Below are 27,228 nucleotides of genomic sequence, written 5' to 3' on the forward strand. Positions count from 1 at the left end.
CGCGTGGGGCAGGGCTGCGGCGGTTAGCCCTGCCCTAATGCGGAAACGCTCCCCCGCATTACGGAGGGGATTTGGGGGGACAGGGACCCCCGTTAAGCCGCGGGATAGCGGCGTTTTAGCAGGGGCACACATGCCCCTGCTATATATGAGGTCTGAAGCGAGATCTATTCTCGCTTCAGACTCTCTTTAAACAGGGTAAGGTGCATTTCTCTATGTTTTCCTTATGTCCTCTGCAAGAGTTCAGATCCACTTTAAAGTGTACCAGAGCTCCAGAAAAAAAAAGTTTTATACATACCTGGGGCTTTTTCCAACCCCATAAGCTTGAATTGCTCCCCATCGCACTTCTCTTACAGGAGACTGGCCGCGACTGACAGAAGTGACAGGACCCGGTACTGGATCTGCAGACAGCAGTGTGGAAGTGATCCGAGCTTATGGGGTTGGAGGAAGCCCCAGCTATGTATAAAACTTTTTCTTTTCTGGAGCTCGGGTTTCCTTTAACATTGGCAGAAAACCTTGAAAAGGAATTATTTTACTTTAACAAGCTTCCTATAAATCTGCCTATTCAAACATGTCATGTCCTGCTGTCAAGTCAGGGCTAGAATAAACAATGGTCTCTCTGGATGAACTGTACATGTAAAATTATTGTACGAAGCCTAGTAATGTTCCCAACTTGTGGATGAAAATCCCTTTCCAGTATTTTACTTTATGGAGCATTTCATATTCGTCTACAGAGAACTATTCTATTTAGTATTTTAACACGGCAGTGGTGATCAGAGTTTTTCCTGCAAGATACTCTGGGAGTGAATAAAGCTGCCATTTTCTTCCAGGGGAAGTAACGATTTCACACTCTATTGGATAAATGTATTTTGGATGAATTCTATTGAGAGATCTGCAAAGTGTACAGCTAAATGCGTAATGCTGGCAAGGTGGCTTTGATTTTGTGATTTCTTTGATAACCTTAGTGAGATGAATTAACAATGTTAGTTTATTACAGGGAGGAATAAACACGATTGATGAGGAGGTTCTGTTCAGAGCAGAAGGAGTAGAATAAGTAGTTTGCAGTTCCTTATTAATACTACATTTAGATCAGTGTGTCTTTTTATCAAAGTTGTTTCATTGTCGAGAACATGTATTTCTATACAATATAGATGACCAGCAAAAATTATCCTGCTAGGCAAATGAATGAAGGAGATTACAAGGCATTCTGCATAGCTCAGTGCCAGCTGATGTGTAACTAACAACTGCCATGCATAAAGAAACAACTCAAGTGTTCGTAAATAAGACAAATGTAATGCATGCCCTCGCTTTCCTTAACAGGAGTAATTGAATTCAGCATTAAACCCAATAGCATTCTGTATCTTGAAGGAATTGAAATACATTATATATATATATATATATATATATTGTAATTTATGCTGTCCCTGCTACATGTATAGTAATCTGCATCACATGTAGTATAAAAAAAGAAAGAAAAAAACAGAATTGTCTTACTGTCTTTAGATATTCTATCTTTACAGAGGTTTTGGTTCTGACCAGGGTCACCAAATGCATGGAGATATGTTCTTTCCATATCAGTATGTTAACTCCCCCCGAGTAAGTGCGCAGGTTAATTGGGCATCTATAACAACTAGAATAAAGTGTAGTGTGTGAGAAATAGACCTGGTTTACAGCACAGGATCATATAGGCATTGTTGTCCTGGCGCCCTAGATTTCGCCCTCCATTAACCTACAAACATCTGCCGAACAGCACCGCAAGTGTGCTGGCTGGCCCAACTGTCACTTTTCCCTTACTTCCCTTGCACATCATAGGTAGCTACAGGCACCCCTTGGTATTAGGGAGCCAGAGCTATCCTTAGTATTAAGTAGCTAGGGGTGGCCACAAATATTAGGTAGCTTGAGGTGCCTCCGAACGGAGATCTGGTCAGTGGAATGCCAAGAGCAGGTGAGTAACCACTCATTTAGTCTTGGGATTCTGTCTAGATAAGGCAGGAGGGAGCACTTGGGGAGGGGAGTGAGCTGCCTTGCCATAGCCAGGCGCCTGTAGGCATGTGCCTAAAGTGCCTTTTGGTAAATTCAGCCCTGGTGAGGAGCCTCTGTGTGGGACAGTGAGTGATATTCTCAGTCATATTTCTATGAATGGGTAAGAAAAAAAAAAAAACTCCGCATGCTATGATTTCTGTATACACCTACCTAAAAAACTAACATGGGTTACAAACTACACAAATTTTAGTCTAGAATTCAAAGTGTTTGGATTTAAAAATGTGAAAAGAGGTTAAATAATGAAGAGCAACATATATAGCACACTAAAGGCAATCTAACAATGTGCAATGAGCTTCATATACAGAGGACTTAAGGCAGTGCATAACTCATATCGAATAGAGCCTGGCCTAATTTAAGAGAATTGTTGCCTACCATAAATGGAGATAATGGCACACCGTGGTTGTACTACATCTCCACCAGCTGCCACATTAGCAAGGAGAATCCATTGTCACATGTACATATACATAACTCAAAGTGAACTTAATGTAAACCAGAGCAACATTAAATGAGCATATGATGAATGACTATGTGATCATAGGTTACCTTCAGTGAAAACTACATAACTACATACACTTCTGTTCCAGACCTATACCCAGGAGAATAATTATTTTTAAATTATCACTGATTGCTAAGAAGGTCAGGAGTCTATAAACTTTATTGTTAAAAAGAAAAAAAAAATGTGAGGCGTCGCCCCCTCACCCGCTTAATGCTCCCGTGTGGCACCTTTTTGTGTGATGGATGGCAATGAACAATGGAAAAACTTTGGAGCTCAACTCACTTTACCTTATTACATCTGCTCCAATCCCTGGAACTGCTGAAAATGAAGACATACACTTTTTACTGCAGGTAACCGCTGATCATGTAGTTTTCATCACATGCTCGGTTTCTGCTACCTGGCTTTGCTCCAGGTTTGCTTTAAAGAGGAACGCCCGTGAAAATAATGTAATAAAAAAGTGCTTTATTTTTACATTAATTATGTATACATGATTTAGTCAGTGTTTACCCATTGTAAAATATTTCCTCTACCTGATATACATTCTGACATTTATCACATGGTGACATTTTTACTGCTGGCAGGTGATGTCACTGGAAGGAGACGCTGCTTGCTTTTTGCAATTGGAAACAGCTGTTATTTCCCACAGAGCAACAAGGCTCCCACAGTGTGATGTCAGGAGGTCCTGACATCACACTGTGGGAGGGGTTTCACCACAATATCAGCCATACAGAGCCCCCTGATGATCTGTTTGAGAAAAGGAATAGATTTCTCATGGGAAAGGGGGTATTGGCTACTGATTGGGATGAAGTTCAATCCTTGGTTACGGTTTCTCTTTAAGACCGTTTTAGCACACCAGGACTGCTACTAAACTTAGCGTATCCCCATACAAAAATGTCTCCATCATACAAACCATGGTGCTTTGCTTAACCAATGAAAGCTATTTACATTACTGTACTTGCGCTACACAATTAAAGTGTTATTAAATATTAATGGTCAAACCGATATTGGAAATAAAGCTATCTATATACACTGTCAACAGCAACAACTACATGAAATACATGAAATAATAATGCTCAAACAATGCCACCTGCAGTCAATAATTAATTAGGAAGGGTCAATGAGATACAAATAATTCTGAGCTGACGTTAAAGTACTTGTATGCAAAGTAAGCAGCTTGAAAACGGACCAATCAGGTGCAGCAGCAATGGCATTTGATTGATCCATTTTCAAGCTGCACAAGTTTGCATAAAATTACCATTGAATTGGCCTTAATTCAGAATCACTTGCAATTCAATTACCATCCCTGTTATGATTATGAGGGGTTTATCTCTGAAAACCCCAAAAATATGAATCATGTCAAGCAAAGCCTAATGGTCCATAGATAATGGTTTGGTTGATGTGTTCAGCTGATCTTTTAAATGTAAATATCTTTTCCTAGAAACGAACATGGGAACACAAAGAAGATCCTTACCTGAAACCAATAATTGGACATTCTTTGCAAATATTACACTTGGCTTGGTGTTTGGCAGTTTCAGCAGCAGCAACTCTATGAAGCACCGGTAACCAGACCATGGACTGTGGTTCCAGCCTCATCCAATCAAGAAAAAGGGCTGCCTCAATTTCTGGTTTATTGTTGGCCTGTAAGTTTTAAACATAAAACCCAATCAACACAAAGGCTGAATAAACAAGCAGAATGAAGAATAAAACAAACACTTGATAGAACACACAAAAAAGTGTTGTCATCCTGGGAATCCGCTAGGTTGGCAATATTAATAAAACTGTGGCAACAACAAGCAAGGAAAAACTCATGAATATGCACTTTCATATCAACGTTATGTTTCTACTCCTCTCTGCTTGAGACATCTGCATTAAAGTTTTGTGCTGGCAACTTTTTGTGCATGTTGTACATTGTGTGGCAGACAGCATCTGTAACACAGGAACTACTGTGACAGAAGGCTGGCATTGGAAGTCCTGAAGCATACATCTACTATACGCCAAGAAATTAAGAGTAATAATCATGACTAACCCAAGGGCATGACAGAGCATTCATATAATTCAGCATTTTAAATAAAATAACCACAGTAGAATTCAAATATTCATATTAAAAACAAGGAGACAGAACATCAGAACAAAAAAAGTGTTCTTTTGCCTTCTAGGACAGGCACAGTGAAAGCAAGTCTAGAGAGAGAGTCTCTGTGGTCCACTAACACCAAGCATTTTTGATGATGTATAAACTATTTATACCATTTAAAGAAAGCAGTTAAAAACAACAAAAACCTTGATGCTGGGTGGTCTACTAAATTTGAAGCAGACCTCTGGTGTAAAAATAAATCCCACCCCGTAAGCACAGGCAACAAAGGTTATAACAGATTATGCCTAAAAACTGACCACTTGTGCCATAAAATCCAGGATTTGTTGGTTAGGTACTACATTGCTCCCTTTGCAAAGACTACTAAGAGATTCTGTCATCTGTGAGTGGGAGGTGTCTCACAGTGTGGCCCGAGGGATACTTTTGATTCCACCTGTGGCCACTAAGCCAGCTTATCTAAAAGAGGAGAGATTAAGGGCCCTTTTCCACTATGAAATGCGATCGCGATTGCGATCGCGATTCCAATCGCGATCGCAATCGCGTTTCAATTTCCACCATGCGATTGCGATTGAGCTACTATATTCATTATAGTCCAGCTCAATCGCATACAAAACGCGGCAGGACGACGATTGCGCTTTGACCAAAATCGCATCGCAATCGGATCGCACTAATGGAAATTGCTGCTGCAGTTTCCATTAGTTTAATGTACCTTGCGATTTGCGATCAGAAGCAAATCGCAAATCGCAGGCTAGTGGAAAAAGGCCCTAAGAGAGAAGAAGTGCATTGCAGCCACAGATTGAAGCCTTCCAGAACTACCACTATGCTTCCCGGCTGCTTAAAGGGCATCTGAAGTGAGAGGTACATGGTGGCTGCCATATTTATTTCATTTTAAGAAATACCAATTGCCTGGCTATCCTGCTGATCCTTTGCCTCTATTACTTTTAGCCATAGACCCTAAACAAGTGCATGCAGCAGATCAGGTGTTTCTGACATTATTGTCAGATCTGACAAGATTAGCTGCATGCTTGTTCCTGGTGTGATTCAGACACTACTACAGCCAAATAGATCAGCAGGGCTGCCAGGCAACTGGCATGGTTTAAAAGGAAATCAATATTGCAGCCTCCATATACCTCCCACTTCAGTTGTCCTTTAATAAAGTAGTTAGCCATTGCTGCATTTGGTAAAAAAAAAAAAAAAAAAAAAGGTTAACAGTCATAGTAATTGTGGTTTTGGCTATTTGTTTTAGTTTGGAATTTACAGTGGAAGTCCACTTTAATGCTTAAGTTGTTTTTCATTCAGTACAAGTGTTAGGCTTGCTCTGTGCAGAGAGGATTTGTCAGTATTTAGTCATAGCTGTATAAATCAGGAATACCGCCTTTAATTTCCCACCTGATCACTCCTCTCAAGGGGAACATCAAAACCCTTGTGTGCATTGCCTTTCCTCCCTTAAAGCAGATCCGAGATGAAAAACTAACTATAACAAGTAACTTGTCTATATATCTTATCTAAAGTTTAGATAGTTAACACAGCATATCTAACTGCAAACAGCTTCAAAAGTTTATGATTATAAATTCCTGTTATACAATGAGGGCAGCCATGTTCTGTTTGTCACATTGTCACAGGCGGAGGGCTGGAGATGCTATCAGCTTGCCTGTGTGTAAATTCAGTCTCCTCTCCTCCTCCCTCCTCCCCTCTGCCTCTGAAATCAATGGCTAGTAACCTCCTCCTGCCCAGACTGAGCTCCCATAAGCCCTTGCTACAGTGCCAAGGCACAAAAGGAGCTGTGGGTGAGGCTTGTTTAGTTTATAGGGAATTAGAGTATTTAAACAAAACAAAAAAAGGTTTTGGCTTGAGGAATGCCCTATAAACTATATAAAAGAAACACAATTATGCAATGAATAAAAGTTCATCTCTGATCCACTTTAAATGTTCAAATCAGGGAGAACAGAAAATCCTGCATTGTAATAAAATGGCAGTGCGGATTAAAGAAATCTGGGACATGCAAGCACACAGTTGATCACTTTTCCAGACTCATTTTCTGCAACTGCCACAATGCATCTCCCTTCCATAGTTTCTGGTTTGGTTTTACTACCTTATAGGTTTGTGTGTTATAGCCATGTACACCTGATGAATTCCTCAGGTTGCAATTAAAAATCATGCAGGAAAGGTGGAATTTCCTTGAAATATTTCTTGAAATAGCTGAAGCAGGTATACAGATCTGCAAAGTGAAGTGCAAAAATCTCACAATTACAGTGCCCCAGATAAGTGGAATATGTTGTTATACATTGTAGTCATAACATGAAATAACCGGATACTATCTTTAGCTGTACATCTTTAGAGCAGTTCCCACCATAGCAGATCTCCAGGCAAATTTCCATGATATAAGGCCAGCATTGGTGGCATCTTTATAAATCAACTTTTACATCATATGACATTTTTACTCCAACTGATCTCAAGGAAAGATCATTTAGGGAAGATTTACTCAGTTGACTGCTAGTGTCCCCCAATAAACTGTAAATCCAGTACCAGTGATACATGGACCCAAATGAGAGGGCACTGCTCAGATCTTCTGACCTCAGTCCAATGTACTAAGCTTTACACCAAACATCGGAATACTGTCTTTCAGAAGAGGGATGCTTTAGTCAACTAATTTGTTATTCAGTATTCACTGAAGGTGGCTGGATAGTGTAATGGTTAAGGCCTCTGACACAGGAGCCCATGGATCAAATCTTGTCTCTTCCTGTTCAGTAAGCCGACACCAATCTTGGCTCTTCCTGTTCAGTAAGCCAGCACCAATTCAGTGAGGAGACCTTGGGCAATACTATCTAACACTGCTACTGCCTATAGAGCGCATCCTAGTGGCTGCAGTCCTGGTGCTTTGAGTCCGCCAGGAGAAAAGCACAATATAATTGTTCTGTGTCTTGTCAAGGTAACGTCTGATTTTGTAACAATGTAATCATATTCTCATTTTATACTGCCCACCTTACTGGTGTATTTTTTACACCTAGGAGAAGTTCAGCTTTTGCAAAGGGTGTAGGGAGAAAGCTCACTAAAGTCAGGTGGAAGTTCTTCCCCTTTGACCTTTCAAATGTCCTTATTGGCCATTTAGTGGGTGGCTTTGCTGACCAACACAGAAACTCACTAACCCAATTACTGTATTACCGGTTCCACTCACATCTAACCCAATATCTTTAACAGTTCAGAAAATGGACATCCAGATGTCACTGTAGGTAAAATCCGAATATACCGTTCATAATTATATACTCCGGTTATATTGCTGAAATGTATTTCAGGGTCGCTGTAAACGTATATAGACAGTAGATTGCTGTCTGAACTTCTCATTCATGGCTGGACCAGGCAATGATTGCTTATCAGTGTGACCACTGACCATCTTTCAGAGGCATCCCTGTATGAGGAAATAATTGGCTGCATTGGATTTTTATAGCTCTTTTCAATAGCATTCCTCCGCACCTGGAGGTTTTCTGCTGCTCTCCCAATTTCCTTCTCTTTAGGAAATGCTGTACATGCTCAGCTGAGCAAGCCATCCATGTCTGTACAAGTATTGCTAGGCAGAGGGGAAAGCTTTTAGTTGGATTTCGTTTCCATGGCCGAGCACAATCTAATGTCTATTCCAGGGTGTAGAGCAAAATCTAAACAACCTGGACACTCAATAGTTTGTGCCTAGCCTCTGTACAGTGCAAAGAACAATAGCAACAGATATACACTCACAAGGTTGCATTCTCTACAAAAAGCTTCCCAGAATCCATCAATGCATGACTGAGTATATTTACAGTGTGTTTTGATTTGTAAATCTTGCCTGGAGATCTATAGCTCTACATATCCTAACATTAAAGCTCTTTCTTGTAAGGTTCAGGTAAACAAAAGCAAACAATCAGACTACCTCTAGAAAAACAGTCATCACAAATACCTTATTATGATTTAAAAAACCTCCAGACTAAGTACATATGCAACATCTTTACAGTTCTTGACAAAACAGAATGTTTTTTTCTAGAATCTCTGATTGTAGTGTGAAATAATACAACACCACAATACACTATACGGTACGTCTGAGAAACTATTGTGGCAGTGGTACTGTGCAGATTCAAGTTGGTGGCAATTAAAGTAGTTGCATAGAGATAGGTGATGCATAGGATGTGACCACACTGGGGCCCCAGGATCAGAGATGCCCATTTAGGGCCCTCCTTCCAAGCTTTGCTGGTAATTACCACCTCTTTATCTGCTTTAAATAGTGGTAATCATTAACAAACTGTTCCCCTCCACTGCTTACATCTCTCACTGCAGCTGTCCTTGCCCTTGGTGTTCAATATAAATTGTTATGTACTGTATAAAGTGTTTGAGGGGACCCAATGTAAAACTCTTACTGGGGCTCATAGTTACCCTAGCAGTGCCACTTTAAAACAGAATACATATTACTGCAATTTGAACTCCTCCTTTTGCGCATGTGAAAAGTATTTTTTGGGGGTAAAGCTAGCAGTTATACCTTCACGTTTGAATTAGGACTCTCTCATACTAGCACGGTGCGTCACGATAAAATCAAGGGAACCAAAAAGTCACATGGGCCCATATGCAATTAACTTTTTCTCCCGAGTTATCTTCTAGGAGATAATTTTCATGTTCTCTTTAAGATAACTTTTAAGTATTTTATAATTTTAAAAGTACCTAAAACGTTGGTGAAAGAGTACTATCAAAATTATTCTGAGTATTTTCTTGCATGCTGGTGGTTTAAAAAGCATTTTATGACAAGGAGTGAAAACATCGCCTAGGAGAAAACTTAAGAGAAAAAACTGAATTGCATATGAACCATGGTGTAGTAGCACCATACAGTGAGGTATACAGAGCAATGAGAGTATAGGTCCGTACACCCGCCGGACTGGAGGCAACGACGGGTCCGTCGTCACCTCCCGCTGGTTGGGCGTTCCAACGACAGTCTGGCGTGTGTACGCATTGTCGGCGGACTGATACGGCTGTTTCTGAGCGATCCGCCGGGCGGATCGCTCAGAAACAGCCGTATCAGTCTGCAGACAGACTGTACACACGCCGGACTGTCGCTGGAACGCCCACCCAGCGGGAGGTGACGACGGACCCATTGTTGCCTCTAATCCGGCATGTGTACGGACCTTTAGCCTCACTGCCACTGTAAATGGGTGTTACCCAGTCAATGCACACTATGATATCCGTTGCTCCATTGAAAGTCCCATAAGATTATCATTGCATTGCAGATAGATTATATTTTTGTTGTGACAACGCAATAGACACAGTGTGAAAGGACCCTAAGAGTTTCAGAGAACTGCAGGACACCAGGAAAGAATGGCAAATACTAAAAAAAGAAATGTACTGTTTGTGCATAAACACATATTTGCATTGCAAATCTACTCCATCACTTTGTAAATGCAAACATTTATTTTTGGAGTCTAATTACACTAGGCCAAGTCCATGAATAAAGTATGCATGCATAGATAACAGTTTGCCAGGTCTTGTTTGGACTTGTCAATGTATACACTAATTGAATTTGAAACTCAGTGTAAACTCATGAGGTAAAATAATGTGACAGCTACCACAAATGGAACATGGAGAGACCCAGCACATAGGAAACAACACTGCAATTTCACCAGAGCAATTATAGTCAAAAATATTATTCTTATGTGAAATTTTATACCATTCATATTTTGGTTCATATAATTACAGTCAAGCACATAAAAAATATTTTTTGACTGTTTTAAATCAAATCTTATAGGCTTATTTGTGGAAATAAAGAGGGTGGCAATCCTTTTAGGCTGGTTTCACAGTGGGACGTTAAAGTCCCATGTTACAGCAGCCAGTAACGCAGCCTAACTCACAGCACTGTAAAATCAATGTGCTGTTCACAGTGCACACGTTGCGTTAGGGTATAACGCTGCACGTTAAATGAAAGTGCAGCATGCTGTACGTTATACCCCTATAGAGTAGCGTTAAACTGTTTGCACATGCTCAGTGACTAGCCACATGGCTAATTAATATTCACTGCACTGTGGTGACTCGTGGTGGGACTCGTAGTGTTGTCCGGATCATTAACGAATCGTTCATTTGATCCGGATCTTTTTTGTGAGTCGATTCATCCGGATCATCACAATGAAATATTCGGTTCACAGTGGATGTCTGTCTGGAAGCAACAGGAACATACAGAATGTACAGTGCAGGGAAAGTAGTGTCCTGCTAGTCATTTCACCCAGTCTGCTTCCCTAGTAAAATGATTCGGTTCAAAGATCTGGATCTTTTCAATGATCCGATTCGAATGATCCGAATCCTTAAAAAGATCCAGACTTCCCATCACTATCCTGGAGCGGCTGCTTTGAGAGCTGCATAACGCGGCTCAATCTGACGTCCAACTTCAACACCACCACGCATTGCATTAGGGGCACGTTATGCGACCTTAACGTCCCCTAAAACGCAATCTCTTGGTGTGAAAGTGGCCTTAATCTCTTGCAAAGCATCCTTGTCAATTTCAAGGACAAGGGACACATCAGCTCCTGCTCTGGAATGTACAGTTTACCACCCCACGCATGTGGTAGTAGGTCCTGGGGGAAGGGTTATGATGGAATCTGAGAGCCCCTATTAATAAGGGGACCTACAGATGTTTATAGCATCTGGCAAGGCAAGCCACCCTGGTGAACTGTAAAAGAGGCGGCCAGGAACATCAGGCGACACCTTCAGGGTCCTTTTACACTATATCAATTTCTGTCAGTAGTAACTGAAAGAATAACTAATGTGCAGTCCAGTATCCATGTTTCCATATGGCCTCTTTCACACCATATGCTAATAAACTAAAGTTTTTTCACAATGCACTGCTATGGAGGAAAAAGAACCAACACATTAAAAACGCAACACAGCAACGCATTAAGTGTAAAAGGGCCCTTAAATGCTTGTATCTTAAAAAAAAAATTGAGGTCAGGGATGAACACCACAATCAACATTTTCCGGGACATTTCTAATCTGGAAAGTTGTTTACAAGGTAAGGAATCCCAGTAGGGTGACTGACAATAATACTGTGTACACAGAGGCCCATGCAATTAACTTTTTCCTCCTGAGTTTTCTCCTAGGAGATGGTCTTTCAACTTTTTTAAAATAACTTTTCAGAACTTTGCAATTGAAAAAGTACCAACAAGTAGGCAAAAAAGTATTACTGAAATTATTTAGAATATTTTCTTGCTTGCTGGCGGTTTAAAAAGGTATTTTGTTCAAACGGCGTGGAAATAATAACTAAGAGAAAAAAAGTTAATCGCATATGGGCCAGAGTGTTACCATTTAATGTAAAAAACACTACCTCTGCCATGCCAGCAATTAAAAGGGCCTGACCTCTCCCAAGATTAGGCACTTTTATACCAAGATCTCTGCCTTGGCGGAGGACTTCATAAAGGATTTATGAGTAATATTTTGTATCATTATTTAGTATTTATATAGCACCGACATTTCTGCAGCGCTACACAGAGTATATTGTCTTGTCACTTAGCTGTAGGCTACTGTCAGAGGCTTATGCGCTGCGTTACTTATATAATGTGTTGATTTTAATGACTTTATAATGCACCTTGGCACTATATGCACTTATGCACTGCACTTTTTCCCTTGAAAAAGCTTCCAGTTAGGAAGTGAAAAATGTTGGGTAGTTTAGTTATGGTGGGGGGTATGTGTATTTAGTTATTAATGTGACTAGTAAGCTGAAGTAGTTGAGATTTACTCTGTATACTAAAAACTACTTGTCAGTTTTTTCTGTAGTAACTAACTTTTGACAGTAACCAGTACTATTTTAGATGTAAATTATAAACGTTAAGTTTTATCCCCTAAAGGAGGGAAAATATTTGTGATTTGTCACTTAACTGTCCCTCAGAAGGGCTCACATTCTAATCCCTACCATAGTCATAGGTCTATGTATGTATCATGTAATGTATGCATATGTCGTAGTCTAAGCCCAACTTAGAGGGAGGCCACTTAACGTATCTGTAGGTTTGGGATTTGGGAGGAAACCCATACAGACACGGGGAGAACATGCAAACACAGTGCAGATAGTACCCTGGCTGGGATATGAACCGGAGACCCGGCGATGCAAGGAAAGTGTGATAACTACTACTCCACCGTGCTGCCCATATAACATTATCACTATGTAATTAAATCTGGCCACTGCTCACAGAGCCAATGGAAGAGAGATGCAGGCACACAGATGCCTGGCCCCAGGCATCTTACATTACAGGAAGGGCAGTGGGACAGGCAATGTATTTATAAAATGTGGAGATGTTGTGTGAGTATACCACAATATACTGGAACAGATTTGTGGTTAAGTGATTAGCGCTCTCATAGTGGTTAGCAGTCCCATATCAAAAACTCAGCCAGGAAACTGTTTGCAGGTTGTTTTTATGTTCTCTCCATGTCTGTTTCATCTGGGTACTCCAGTTTGTCCCTATATTCCAAAAACATACTGATAAGTTGCTATCCCCCAAAATGGCTGTAGACCAGGGCTTTTCAACCTTTTCACCAATTGTACCACTTCTATCGCCTGAAAATGTTCAAGTACCATCAGTGTGCATGTGCAGTAGAGCAGACCTACTCTGGCTCGGCTGCTTCTGCCGGAGCAGAGAGCTGCTACTGTGCATGCGCAAAACGCCTACAAGCCCTGACAAGAAGATCTTCTTGAACTATGGTAGGGACATCACTTTAGGAGCTTTTTAAAGTACCGTTACTGAATTATTATAATTAATAATTATTAATACAAAGTGCTGCAGAAAAGTCAGCACTACCTAGGTGAATAATAATATTTTCCAATTAAAGTGAAATATCCCTTTTTAGGGGAAAGTTCCACACATCTAGAAGATTAGATGTCAGCCATTTTAATAAGCATTTATAATACTTACAAAATTGTAATAATGGAAAACATTTGTATTCTGCTAAAAGATTAAGGCATTTTCACCCTTGGGACTAAATGAGACTCTGAAGCGAGAATAAATCTCGCTTCAGAGCTCATAGTTAGCAGGGGCATGTGTGCCCCTGCTAAACCGCCGCTATTGCGCCGCTAAACGGGGGTCCCCCCCACCCCCAAACCCACCCCCGCAATAGTTGGTCGTAGACTTGGTCGTGATTTATTTCTTCCTGGAGGCAGGGCTAATGGCTGCAGCCCTGCCTCCAGTCGCGTCTATCAGCGGCGCATCGCCGCCTCTCCCCCGCCCCTCTCAATGAAGGAAGACTGAGAGGGGCGGGGGAGAGGTGGAGATACGTGCTGACAGACGCACGTGGGGCAGGGCTGCGGCGGTTAGCCCTGCCCCAACCAGGAAGCGCTCCCCCGCTGCACCGAGGGGATTTGGGGGTGAAGGAACCCCCGTTAAGCCGCGGGATAGCGGCGTTTTAGCAGGGGCACACATGCCCCTGCTATCTATGAGGTCTGAAGCGAGATTTATTCTCGCTTCAGACTCTCTTTAATTGGGCTGCAACAATAGACCCTGCAAGGGATGCAGCTGCAGGGGGGCCCAGAATCAACAGGGGGCCCAATGGAGGGAGAAGTTTAATTTCCCTGTTCTGACAGTCTGACGACTAAAGGCACGAAGAGAAAAAGCTTTCTGCTGTCTGCACAATTGTTCTAATGACTGTATCTGCTTGTCCACTGATAACGAACCATACAAAGTTTTGTAGACAAAGATTTGTAGACAGTCCCTATTCAGAGTGCAGTAGGGTCTTGTGTACAGAGCCCTGCCCCAAGCCTTTCCACTCCCTCCTCAAATGCTGTGTAGTACTGTAGTGATGCTAAGTAAATGTACAGAGGCACCAAAAGGATAAAATATGCTACTAAAATGTTTAAAATATTCGGGTGGCGGCGGTGGACTGTCCACTCAGAAATAGACTCGATGCTATCGCTTGAGTAAAAGACAATTTATTCACATACTCCATGAACAAAACTGCAACGCGTTTCACGGGCACAATCCCGCTTCATCAGCTATTAAACAACGGGAGTATCACCAGCTGCAGGTCCAATACACGTTGTTTAACGTCTGATGAAGCGGGATTGTGCCCGTGAAAAGCATTGCAGTTTTGCTCGTGGAGTATGTGAATAAATTGCCTTTTACTCAAGTGACAGCATCGAGTCTATTTCTGAGTGGACGGTCCACCGCCGCCAACCGAATATTTTAAACATTTTAGCATATTTTATCCTTTTGGCGCCTCTGTACATTTACTTGTCAAGATTTCCACCCTTGGTGGAAGGGTGATAAACCCTCTTTTCCTTCTTCAGAGAGCGACATCTTATTCCTGAGTGGGGGCAGGTCTAATCTCCCCACCTGCCTATACAGTGGTTGCCTAAGCGGTAACCCATGTTTGTAAGTATAATACTTACTTGTCATTTTTCTCCTTGATCCAATACATACTGCACTATATTGGGCTCTCGGTATCTCTGTTTTAACTGTAGTGATGCTGAAGGAGTCTACAGAGCCAGTTCTGTTTCAACGGAGATGGACAGAGAAAGTGTAATAAGAAGCTGAGGCTGGGAGCAAACTCGTCGAAAAACTGTTTTCTGTATGCATTTTCTGCACACCATATGTGTCTGTATGTGTGAAAACATGCACGTTTTATCACAGAAGCCAAAGTAATTGATACAGAAAATGTGTGCAGTGCTTCTCTGCTGTCTGTTTTTATCTGCATGGAGAAAACACATTCAAGTGTGCACTAGCCAGATGAATAACACTGGTTCTCAGTTACCCTGTGCAGAAAGCAAGGAGGGGGGCATCCAAAGTTTTGCAGGGGGTTTCTAGTTACGCCCCTGGAGTTAAATAACAATCAAAAAAAATATTATTTTAATTGCCCAATGTAATAATTGTATTGTAACTGCATGCAACTCAATATACACTATCTCCTAACTTAAATTATTAGGCTATGCTAGAATGAATGGACATATAGTGCAAATGATGACTTTGTACAGCACTGAGAGAATTGTGCAGAAGGATAACTGCAGAAGGATGTGCACAGCAAAGTAAGCAGGTGATGAGTGCAGTACACCAAAATAGCTCCCTGTAGTACAGGATTTCCTTTATTTTAGCCAGCAACAATTAGCGATTTAGCTGGTGTCAATGCAATAACATAAGTATTGCAATACGTGACTGCATTGAGCAGCTGGCACAGTATTTTTCACGCAGAATTTGTGGTTTTGATTACCTCTGGAAAAGAACATACAATACAGAGGCAAAATCAGTAGGGTTCAAGAATTTTCATTTCTATTAAGCGTTTCATGTTGTAGAATAAACACCAACACATAATGGCCAGTTTTGTGGCCATTATGCAAAACATAGTGGAGCTTATGCATAATTAAGTTATTGTACTTCAATTGGGATTATATGGCCAAAACTAAAATTTCAGTAACTACTCTTAGTTACATAAAATAACATTTGAAAGCATTCACAAGCATTTCCTGTATGTAGAATAATTTCTTTTCACTGTGGAGAGCAGTAGACGCTTGTTTGCTTATCTCTGGTCATCGGCAAATGTGATCATTGCCAGCTAAAGTTCTCTGCGTGGGTCTTCACTCTGCCCCCCGTGCCCCCCCCTCCCTGCTGAACAGACACATTGCCCTGGCAATAGTTGCTACAGTATAAAAGGAGTGGGGCAGAGTGAAGACACAGGCACAGGGAGATTTTTGCCTATGCCAATGACCAGACATAAGCAAGCTTTAGTTCTGCGGACTCTGCAGTAAAAACTAAAAAAAAAAAAATTAAACACAGGGAATACTTGGGAATGCTTTGACTTGCTCTTTTATGTAACTAAGGCTCTTATCCAATTAACTTTTTCTCCTGAGTTTTCTCCCACGAGATGATTTTTCAGCTTAACTTAAAAAACCCTTTTCAGCACCTAACAATTGAAACAGTAATGCCAAACTTAAGTATTTTCTTGCATACTGGGTGCTTTAACCAGTTCGCATTCAGTCGTTTTTCGCTTCATGCATCCGAACAATGTTCACCTCCCATTCATTAGCCTATAACTTTATTACTACTTATCACAATGAACTGATCTATATCTTGTTTTTTCCGCCACCAATTAGGCTTTCTTTGGGGGGTACATTTTACTAAGAGCCACTTTACTGTAAATGCATTTTAAAATGAAGAATAAGAAGAAAACGGAAACAAATCATTATTTCTCACTTTTCGGCAATTATAGTTTTAAAATAATACATGCCTCCATAATTAAAACCCACGTATTGTATATGCCCATTTCTCCTGGTTATTACACCATTTAAATTATGTCCCTATCACAATGTATGGCGACAATATTTTATTTGGAAATAAAAGTGCATTTTTTCCGTTTTGCATTCATCACTATTTACAAGCTTATAATAAAAAAAAAAAAGAAATATTTCATCTTTACATAGATATTTAAAAAGTTTAGACCCTTAGGTAAATATTTGTGTTTTTTTTTTTTTTTATTGTAATGTTTTTTTTTTTTTTTAATTAAACATTTTATGTGGGTATTTTTGGGAGGGTGGGATTGAAATTGTATTTTTTTTGTAAATATATGTGTATTTTTATTTTTATTTAACATTTAGATGTAGTTTACTTTTTGGCCACAAGATGGCAGCCATGAGTTGTTTACAGTGACGTCACTCTAAGCGTGCCACGTACGCTTAGAGCGACATAGGAAGCAGAAAAAGCGTAGCTTCCGAGAGAAGCTGTCGCTTTTTCTGCGGGGGAGAGGAATCAGTGATCGGGCACCGTTGCCCGATTCACTGATTCACTGGCTAACAAACCGCCGGCCGGGAGCGCGCGCGCGATCGGCCGCGTGGACGCGCAGGAGCGCACATGGCTTCCTGGACGTGAGTTTCACGTCCAGGAATGGCAAATAGTTAAAGATATTTTATTGTTAAGGCTGAAATATCTACTTGCAGAAAACTCAGGAGAAAAGTTAATTAGATATGGGCCTAAGAGTAGTTACTGAAATTTAATTTTAGAAGTATAATCCCCAAAATGTTATATTTTAGCATTTTATAACAAGCATTGAAATACATAACAAATGCCTACTATAAATAGGCATTTGTTTGAGAGTATTTACATCGGAATTAAGAAAATCGTTATTAATGTCAGAACTATTTATATGTGCCTTGTGTATTATCAAGAGTTGTACCATCTCCAGTGATCTTATTTTCTGTTGAGCAGAAGCATGCCACGATCTGGCAACACATCTGCTACTCACCAACTACTGTGCAGTTCATCTGTTTCAGTATCACAGTGGACATTCTCATATCTGGCAAAAAGGAATGTGTGAACAGGCAAATAGAGAAGCATGGGCCTAAGTGCTATTCAAATATTAGCTTATTTACTTCCATAGCTCGTCTCCTCCCCTCAAGAGCAGCATGGGAATGAGATCACTAAAGGAACATCACAGAACTCCCCCATAAGGCTTGTGTGACTGATGTGTTACTCCATTGGTAGCAGCTAAATGTCATCAGTATTTTGGCAAGTGAATATGCAGTGGATCTCTCTGCTGCCAGTAATGCTGTGCTGGCAATGGAAAGTATATTCTCGCTGTTCTTTAAAAGGCAACTGTATCGCTAGAGTGGGAATTTCCCATGTGACATATCGGTAGTGCCAAAGTAGATATGTTTTCATCTACACTTTATCCTCCACAACCTTCAACCAAAACTGAAACAATGGCATTCAATTCATGTTTTTATTTGGAATTAACATCCCTCACAACCAGGCCACCGCTTCTTCAGCGACATCCATCAGGCCAGAGGTTTCGTGCCATCTCCACCAAGACCTCAATGCACAATAATAGTTTCTCCCCCTCAGCTGTCAACCTCCTGAACTCTCTGCATGCCCTCCCCCCTTAGGTTTTCACGGTTACCAATAGATCATATTTAAACTGCCGTATATTGTGTATATTATATGTTTATTGGATATGGTGCTATTGTGCTTTTGTCTGTATTACTGTCCTGTAGTCCTGTATGCCAAATCCAATTCCGGCCATGACCCAGTCGTGCTTGGCGAAATAATGCGATTCTGATTAATATATTGACCAGCATTGCATATCAGTATATCTATATGAGCCATTACAACAGCAGAGCCTAAAGCCATCATGCCGTAATCATACAAGTGTAATCTTGGTCCAATTTTTCAGCCCTTTTCATGTACCAGTAGGTTTTTGGACTGTGGAAAGATAATGGATTGTGGATAGAGCAAACAGAGGCACAATACCATCTCTGTGCAAACAGTACATTAATGAGAATGGAAGGGAGACCTCAGTGCTACAAAGTAAGTGGGCTGGAGTGTGCAAGCATTGCTAACAAAGATTGTTTAACTTGTTACACTAACAAGAATGGTCTAATTTAGGTTGTTGTAAACTTATAAAACTCTTAATTAAAAGAAGGAAAAATTATCATTCTGGAAGCAAGCTTGATTGTCAAGTCTACAAATGGAGGTTGCGTTCCAGTTCTATCACTGAAAAGCCCGGTTTTGTAATCTAATGCAAATTAAACAAATTATTCTAAAATATGTGAAATAGAGATAAAAGATTACAATATAAAAATAGGTCAGCATATATGTTTCCAGAAACAGTGAACTAAAGTCATTAGAGGGATGTTTATCTACAGAGACTGTGATGCTTCAAGAATCAATATTCTAGTACATTAATGGAGCTGCTGATTAATATGCATTTTTTAATAGGGAAAAAAAATGCATTCGGTACTGAATAAAGCGCGGCATGCTACAACCAGAATTAGAATGAGCAGTTAAAAGCATCAGGCCGCCTTGTAATAATCAGCATAAATTAGGAAGACAGAAAAAGGCACACTGAGAAAGCTGCAATTGAGTAAAACAATATATCTGATTTATTCTGCAGCCTATAATCAATGTTAATTTGTTAATTGTCATAGAGGTGGATAGCTGAACTGACATATCAATTGAACTGGCTCGGTCAAATAAAGTGCTTGGGCACGATATTCTGTTAAAATGTATCAAGACTTAGATATCAGTTGAACTGGCTAGACCTGTTAAAATGTATTAAGACAATTGCCTGAAGATTCAGTATCAGAGAGAAGATGTCCGCTCATGAGTGGTATTTTAGAGCGTGTATCGCCCATGTATCATTCATTCATTCCTTCAGCTGCTGGGCTACAATATCCTAGCTGACCTCTGAATTCTACAAAGGGCAGTACAGAGGATTTTACTGAATCTGGAAATTCTCTGCTGATCTGCAGCAGGTCAAAAGGAACAGTCATTTGTAAACCTATTCCCTATCTTACAAAGTTATAAGAAATGGCTAGTCTTTTTTTATATGAAGAATTTGCTAGTCTGGGGGTACTTTTCCATGTCACTGTTGGACCTAATCATTGTCTTAAAGAGGAACTGTAGTGAAATTAACAATGAATAAAATTGCTTACTTTTTTTTTTTTACAATATTCATAAAGGGATGGGACCCAATGGCAGCTCCTTCTCTAAGCTTAATGCTATGGGAGATTTTTTTTTTTTTTAAATCACATGCCTCAAGTGGGATCACACACATAGTATTACATTAGCAAGAGCTTTTTAAATTACAGTAGCAATAAAAAGTATGTGAACCCTTTGGCATTATATTGATATCTGCACAAACTGGTCATAAAATGTGATCTGATCTTCATCTAAGTCAAAACAATAGACAATCACAGTCTGCTTTAACTAATACCACACAAATAATTAAATGTTTCCATGTTTTTATTGAACACGCCATGTAAACATTCACCGTGCAGGTGGAAAAAGTATGTTAACCCCTAGACTAATGACATCTCCAAGAGCTAATTGAGGTGAGATGTTAGCCAGCTAGAGTCCAGTCAATGAGATGAGATTGGAGGTGTTGGTTACAGCTTCCCTGCCCTATAAAAACACATACCAGTTTTGGGTTTGCTTTTCTCAAGAAGCATGACCTGATGTGAATGATGCCTTGCACAAAAGAGCTCTCAGAAGAGCTATGATTAAGAATTGTTGAATTACATAAAGCTAGAAAGGGTTATAAAATTATCTCCAAGAGCCTCGCAGTTCATCAGTCCACAGTAAGACAAATAGTCTATAAATGGAGAAAGTTCAGCACTGCTGCTACTCTCCCTAGGACTGGCCGTCCTGTAAAGATGACTGCAAGAGCACAGCGCAGAATGCTCAATGAGGTGAAGATTAATCCTAGAAAGTCAGCTAAAGACTTACAAAAGTCTCTGGCATATGCTTACATCCCTGTTAGCGAATCTATGATGCGTAAAAAACACTAAACAAGAATGGAGTTCATGGGAGGTTACCACAGAGGAAGCCACTACTGTCCAAAAAAACATTGCTGCACATTTAAAGTTTGCAAAAGAGCCCCTGATGTTCCACAGCAGTACTGGCAAACTATTGCTGCGTCAAGGCCTGGACGGATTGCTGTTATGGAAGGAAAAATGAATTCCCAAGTTTAACAAGACATTTTGCAGGAGAACTTAGAGACACTGATGCGAAAAAAATTATGATATAATGATTTGTATGTGTAGTACATCTAAGAAATAAAACATTAGGAGCAGAGACATAAGTCTAAGGCCCGTTTTACATCTGCATTTTGAGCCAAGCGGATCCGGTGTCCGCTTCACTGGATCCGGATGGCTCGTCGGTGGCCCTGTTCACATTAGTGAAAATGGATCTGATCAATGATGGATCGGATCAGTTTTCACTCAGCAATACATACCTTATCTTCATAGGCAACCGGCGGTAGAGGCTTCCTGTTCTTCCGCTGTGACTACACAGCGCGTCATGTGACTAGTCACATGACGCGTCATGTAGTCACATGACACGGAAGACGGAAGCCTCTACCGCAGGCTACCTATGAAGATAAGGTATGTATGAAGCCTCCCTAGCCTACCCGTCCGGCTGCTGCACCCTACCCTCACCCTCCTGTCGCTAGATTCGCATCGGCCCATGCCCCAATTCCCCGTGGAACGGTCCGTTTCTTCACTAGTGTGAAGAAACGTTCCGTTTCCAATTGCTCCCAATACTGCAGTATTTTTTGTCCGGATCCGTTCCGCTAGGCAGAAGGGTCTGGAAAATTAGGGCCTGTTTGGGGTACAGGCTGCCTAATTAGGTTATATGTGGGACAAGCTCAACTGTGCTATGGGGGCCAGCCTGCCTGATTTTGTTACTTGGAGAACATGCCTACTTAGTTTCCAGGAGAAGGGGGAGGTCGCATGCTTTCTTTATTTATGGTGCTCCGGTTTCTTAGTTGTGTTACTGTGGGACATTCCTGCCTGAATTTACACACCAACTAATTATGACTATGACTAAGGAGTGAGTGGTGCTTCGGTAAGCATGAGCTATTTTATCCTTAGCCTGTGTCCGTGTACATTTGCAATACAGATTGGATGAAGATATTTTGATAGTTTGAGCAAATTCTTCTCCACTACATGGCTTCAATTCACAAAACATTACCGGAAAACAGATGATTTTACTTATTGAAATGTCAATTCACTAAAGCTGTTACTGCATGGCCATCTGAATTTTCAACCATTGAGGTCAATTACCGGCTTGAGGTAAATACCTCAACACATCAGTATATGTCAATTCACAAAGATTATGCGGTAAAGTCAAGAGAGATGTTCGGTATTTACCTCAAGTTCTGAACTGTTAGAAACTAGTAAATAGCATGTGATAGTCTTGACAGACAGCAGAGAGCAGAAAGCAGAGAGCCAATAGAAAGAGCATCCTGCTTCTCACTCCATTTAATCCAATGACTTGCGGGCGGGACTTCAAAATGGCAGAGCAGGAGACATTCAAAGAGGCTATTTTGCGTCACTTTAGATGTGCAGATCTATATGCTGGCTCGGCTGAGCCCGTCTCTAGCTCCTGGATTTATAAGTGGTGTGGTGTGGTAAGCGGCGTTCAGCTCTCTCTCTTTTTTTACTACAAACCATCTTATTAAGATATTTGCAATGGAAGCCCTAATTCTATTTTTGCCAATGGCTGAATTTTATTTTAAACTGGTCCTACCCCCGATCAAAGAAAATGTCCCACTCACCCAATCATTCTTTAGAGGGCCATACACTAGCCGACCAAACAACCAATCGACCATTCAATTTGATTATTATAATCAAATTGGATGAAAATTGGTGCTGCCAAGTGCATGCCCGACCGACAAAGTGACCAATTTCGGGACAGAAATCGGCCACATGGTCGATCGCGCATGCTGTAAAATTGCGGACCGAAGTTGGTTGGTCAGGTGCGCGGCGGTACGGCGGCCGAATTGAAAACAAGCGACTAAAGCCCCGCCACAATGTATAAATTTATGTAGTGTTTGCATTTATACACTACTTGTCCTGTAGCAGCTTCCGCATGGTGTCCGTCCATTTCGCCGGGTTTCGCATACACGCCGGCGGTACATAGCGTCTGACGCTATATGCGCCGCTAGCGTGTATGCGGCTGTTACCCGCCGAGATGGACCGACACCATGCGGAAGCTGCTACAGGACAAGTAGTGTATAAATGCACACACTACATACATTTATACATTTTGGGGGCAGCGACGGGGTGGACGAGACGGCTCAGCCGATTCCCTGATGATTTCATGCTGAAGTCGGACGGGAATCGGCCTGTAGTGTATGGGCAGATTCGACTAGAGACAAATTTATCTCTAATCAGATTCGATTAGAGATAAATTTGTCTCGGTCGAATCTGCCCATAACCATTCTAATGTATGGCCACCTTTAAACTGTTCAAAACCTAATCAGAAGTTGATTCCCTGGATATGTTGGAGCAACATATCCAGTGTCGGACTGGGAAGTGGAAAAGCTGAGGAAATCCACTTGCTGGCCAAACAGCAGTTATCAGGTGTTGCTGTTCACAGAGATGACTTGCTACAGGTTTCTATTGGAAGTGACAACATATGGTTTCTGCTGCTTGGGTAGCAGGTAATTTCCTCAGCTTTTCTACCTCCCAGTCTGACAATGAACTTATCACTTGCAGATGTTCCAGAAAAATTATCCCATGGATTGCCAGCTCTAGCATACCACTTTCGCCACTTATGCAAACTTACACATTTTCTCTAATCTTTGGTCTTTATGTGTTCATAGATTTCAAATACATGCTAAACTAAATAAGGGCTTTGTTGCAAACAAGTAAGACTGTAAAACAATGCTTTAAAGACTCACTTTGAAACTTTACAAATCCAAGCTAAAGAAAGAAAAAATAAAGAGGGGAATGCCTGCTGGGGTAGATGACTTTCCAATGCAGTGATTGGAAAATTTGTAAAGCGGACAGTGCCATTGCAGACTGGTAACCTTAAAGTAATTGTTTCTTACACAGAGCAGAGGTTTGCTTTCAGCTTTTCATTTCCCTGCAGGCAAACACCTCGCTGAAAACTCTGCAGCCTGTGTTTGCTTTTGAAAACCGGTCACATTCGTTTGTTCTTCCATACAAACAGGGCACATAAACCCCGAGTGAAATGGAAGCAGAGGTAGAGCTGTTTTGATGACATTTACTGTGCAGCTTCGGAAAGAGTGAGAGGGGGTTGAGCAGCGACATTACTGTTCTCCAAGGGCTAACATGATCTGTCAGGGGACCACACAATATGCCAAACAAACAAACAGGAGCTTTTTCATTCATCTGCACTATACAATACTGCAATCAGCATGTTCCGGATTGTCCTATATTCCCAAAAGGAAAATAAAAAGAGGCTGCTTTCTGGCTTTCATTATTTATCTTTATAAATAGACTTAGGGAAAAAAATGCACATAAAATCAATGCTTTGACAGTTTCTTTCCATCTTACTGTTCTTGTTAGTCAGCAAGGTGCATGTCAGAGAAAAGGTTTTCAGCAAGAAGCTGCAAATAAGCCCATAAAAACCGTAGAGGTTTTGCTTCTCCAATACTAGTTTCTGAAAAACTCCACACTGTTTACAATTAGAATTCCAAAAATCAATGGTGCTGTGTCTAATCAGCATAGGAAAGTAAAGCTAAAGTTAGATAATAGAGTGTGCTTTCTACAAGTTTAAGGATCTTTCATTTGAATTCTCTTTCCATGAACATGTAAGTTCTGATTGGGCAAAGAGTCTATCTACACCTTGTAGAAGAGGAAGTGGAGACAATTAGAAGACGTCTCCAAAACTGAATTATCTTGGTGCAAAAATAACAGCCATCAGCTGGGAAAATTCATTCTGTTAGAGTGGAATCCAAGGGAATCTGGGGAATATGATCTACACACAGAGGAAGAATTCATTTACTACTCTTTAAAAATGGAATAGCCCCCCGAAAAGACATCACTAATCATTCTGAGTATTGCATCAGGCCATTTAATTAAGGGATGTGCATGCATTGGACTATTCATGTCCTTATTAAGATCGTATAATAGAAATCTAAATAGAGGACACAAGCTGACTGTTAGTACAGTCTGAGAATATAAATGGCCATCCATTAATATTTGACCAGGAAAACATTTTACTAAAACTATCCCTGTTCACCTGCAGTTCCTTGATAGATTTTGAAGTGAACATGCTTTTATTTGAATGTCCCTACTCTTGTATTTTATCTGTACTATCTTCAGATGTCTAAGCTTTAGATGTATTTCTTATTTTGTTTAGGAACAGAGATATTCTGAAACTTCCCCCTGAGAAGTTCAAGAGAGTCACACAGGAATCTTGTAGAGTCATACTGCAGGCTAATCCCTCCTTATGAATGAACAATGTGACGTGATGAACACTCACTGTGGTTCCATAGTATACTACAATCATAAGAAGCAATTGAGCTGCATCAACACACTCAGCATAGGAAGGAGATATGGCAAAACAGAAAAGTAGAAGAAATCGGCTTGCCTTTAGACAAGACAAGACAAATAACATTTATATTGCGCTTTTCTCCTTGCGGACTCAAAGCGCCAGAGCAGAGCAGCAGCCACTAGGGCGCGCTCTATTGGCAGTAGCAGTGTAAGGGAGACTTGCCAAAGGTCTCCTACTGAATTAGTGCTGGCTTACTGAACAGGCAGAGCCGAGATAGAAAGACAGCAACTGTAACCAAGTAATGAGAGTCTAAAAAGCAGATCTGGCAATATCATCATGAGCTTAGAGAAGACAACCAGACTCAGCATGTGATACGTGCAGGAAACAGGACCTGCTAAGTTGCTCTCTGTAATCTCTTATCTACTAAGGAAAAAGGGAGATATTTACTAGAGCTGTGTTTCTTTTGCGACTCTTCTGTTAGATTGGCTCCACTGAACTGCATAAAAATTCTGCAAAACCGCAGGACATAAGCACAATGAGGAAATTTAACAGTGTAATTCCATATACTGAGCCAAATCACAGGCTGGTACGCCAAGCTCATCTCTGTGCGTTAATGGGCATTTTAGATTGTTCCCTACGATAGATACCTTAATGAAATAAACACTACTTGGTGTAAATAAACAATATGCTGATGAATTTTGCCTCTGGAAGTTACTGCTGGAAAATCCATGAAGAGGCGCTACTTTCAAAAGCAGACTGCTCAGAAGTGTACACTATCAACACAGTGTGTGTGTGAGTGTATATATACATGCGCACGCACGCACGCACGCACGCACGCACGCACGCACACACACACAGTATATTTATTTTATTTTTTTTATTTAACACACATGTAGTGTATTCCGTGTCCTTTTCTACCATTAGGATTATCCTTCTACCCATATGGGATTGATTTTGCTCTTGCAGCTGCACCTATGGAGGTTGGGTACAGTCAAAGGTATAATTAACTTCTGAATAACATTTAAAAGGGTCAAAGGAACATCAAGCTACTCAAGGATAGTTTTATAACCATTGCATATAACAAGCTTCTCTATAAAAGTTGATGATGATACCAAACAGAGTGTGGACTTTGAAATAGGCTGCATGGCTAGTTGCACAACTGGAGATGAGCACTGTGAATTAAAAGAAACATTTATACCCTAATCTAATTTCTAGAGGTGCTAACAATTGTGTCCAGGCTTGTTTAGAACATTTTTGTGGAATATACGGTAAATATTTAATCTCTTTTTATAGTTTTGCTTTTTTAAAGCTGTAAGAGTACCAAGAAATGTACCACAATTTATAATGAACCTGTGATCAACCCATTAGCATTTAATTAAAATACCTAATCACAAGAAAACATCTCAACAGATTACCAAAAATAATTCAAAGTGACTACAGTTGTGCGTTATTACCACTGGCTTGCATGCAGGAGACATACAAGAAAAATCAAATTAAATGGCTTATACTAACCTTCTGACTCACAAGAAAGCCAATAGCCAAAGATAAAGGTGGACTAACACATTAGACTAGTGAATGGTGTGAACATACAGACAGCTTCATTCTGAAAGCTGACAGCACATTTATGTATCTGGGAATGGAATGTCAGCAGTAAACATGTAATCTATATTACAAGTGACAATGTACAATGAGAAGGCCACATTTAATGAAGTCTCATACTACAATCTCTTTCACTGGAGGCCACAGGAGAAGTGGAGAGCTCCGCTGTACGGGGCCAGTTCAGAAACTGAAACGCTTGTAATGTTTGCCCTAATGGGAAATTGAAAGAGCTCGGGATTGTTTACTAATAGAAACACACTGTCTCTGGCAATGAGCTCTAAATTAGAGGATCT

General features: G+C 40.6%; 1 protein-coding gene across 19 annotated transcripts in view; it reads right to left on the reverse strand.

Moving 5' to 3' along the window:
* The window catches only part of DMD (dystrophin), a 3,066,377-nt gene that overhangs the window by 118,231 nt on the left and 2,920,918 nt on the right, over positions 1–27,228 (reverse strand). For all 19 annotated transcript variants that reach the window (XM_068268325.1, XM_068268327.1, XM_068268324.1 and 16 more), the window contains one exon: positions 4,008–4,174. In XM_068268325.1, coding sequence (XP_068124426.1) covers positions 4,008–4,174 — 167 coding nt within the window. The remainder of the gene's footprint in view (positions 1–4,007; positions 4,175–27,228) is intronic.

Source organism: Hyperolius riggenbachi, chromosome 2, assembly GCF_040937935.1.
Source record: "Hyperolius riggenbachi isolate aHypRig1 chromosome 2, aHypRig1.pri, whole genome shotgun sequence".
NCBI lineage: Eukaryota > Metazoa > Chordata > Amphibia > Anura > Hyperoliidae > Hyperolius > Hyperolius riggenbachi.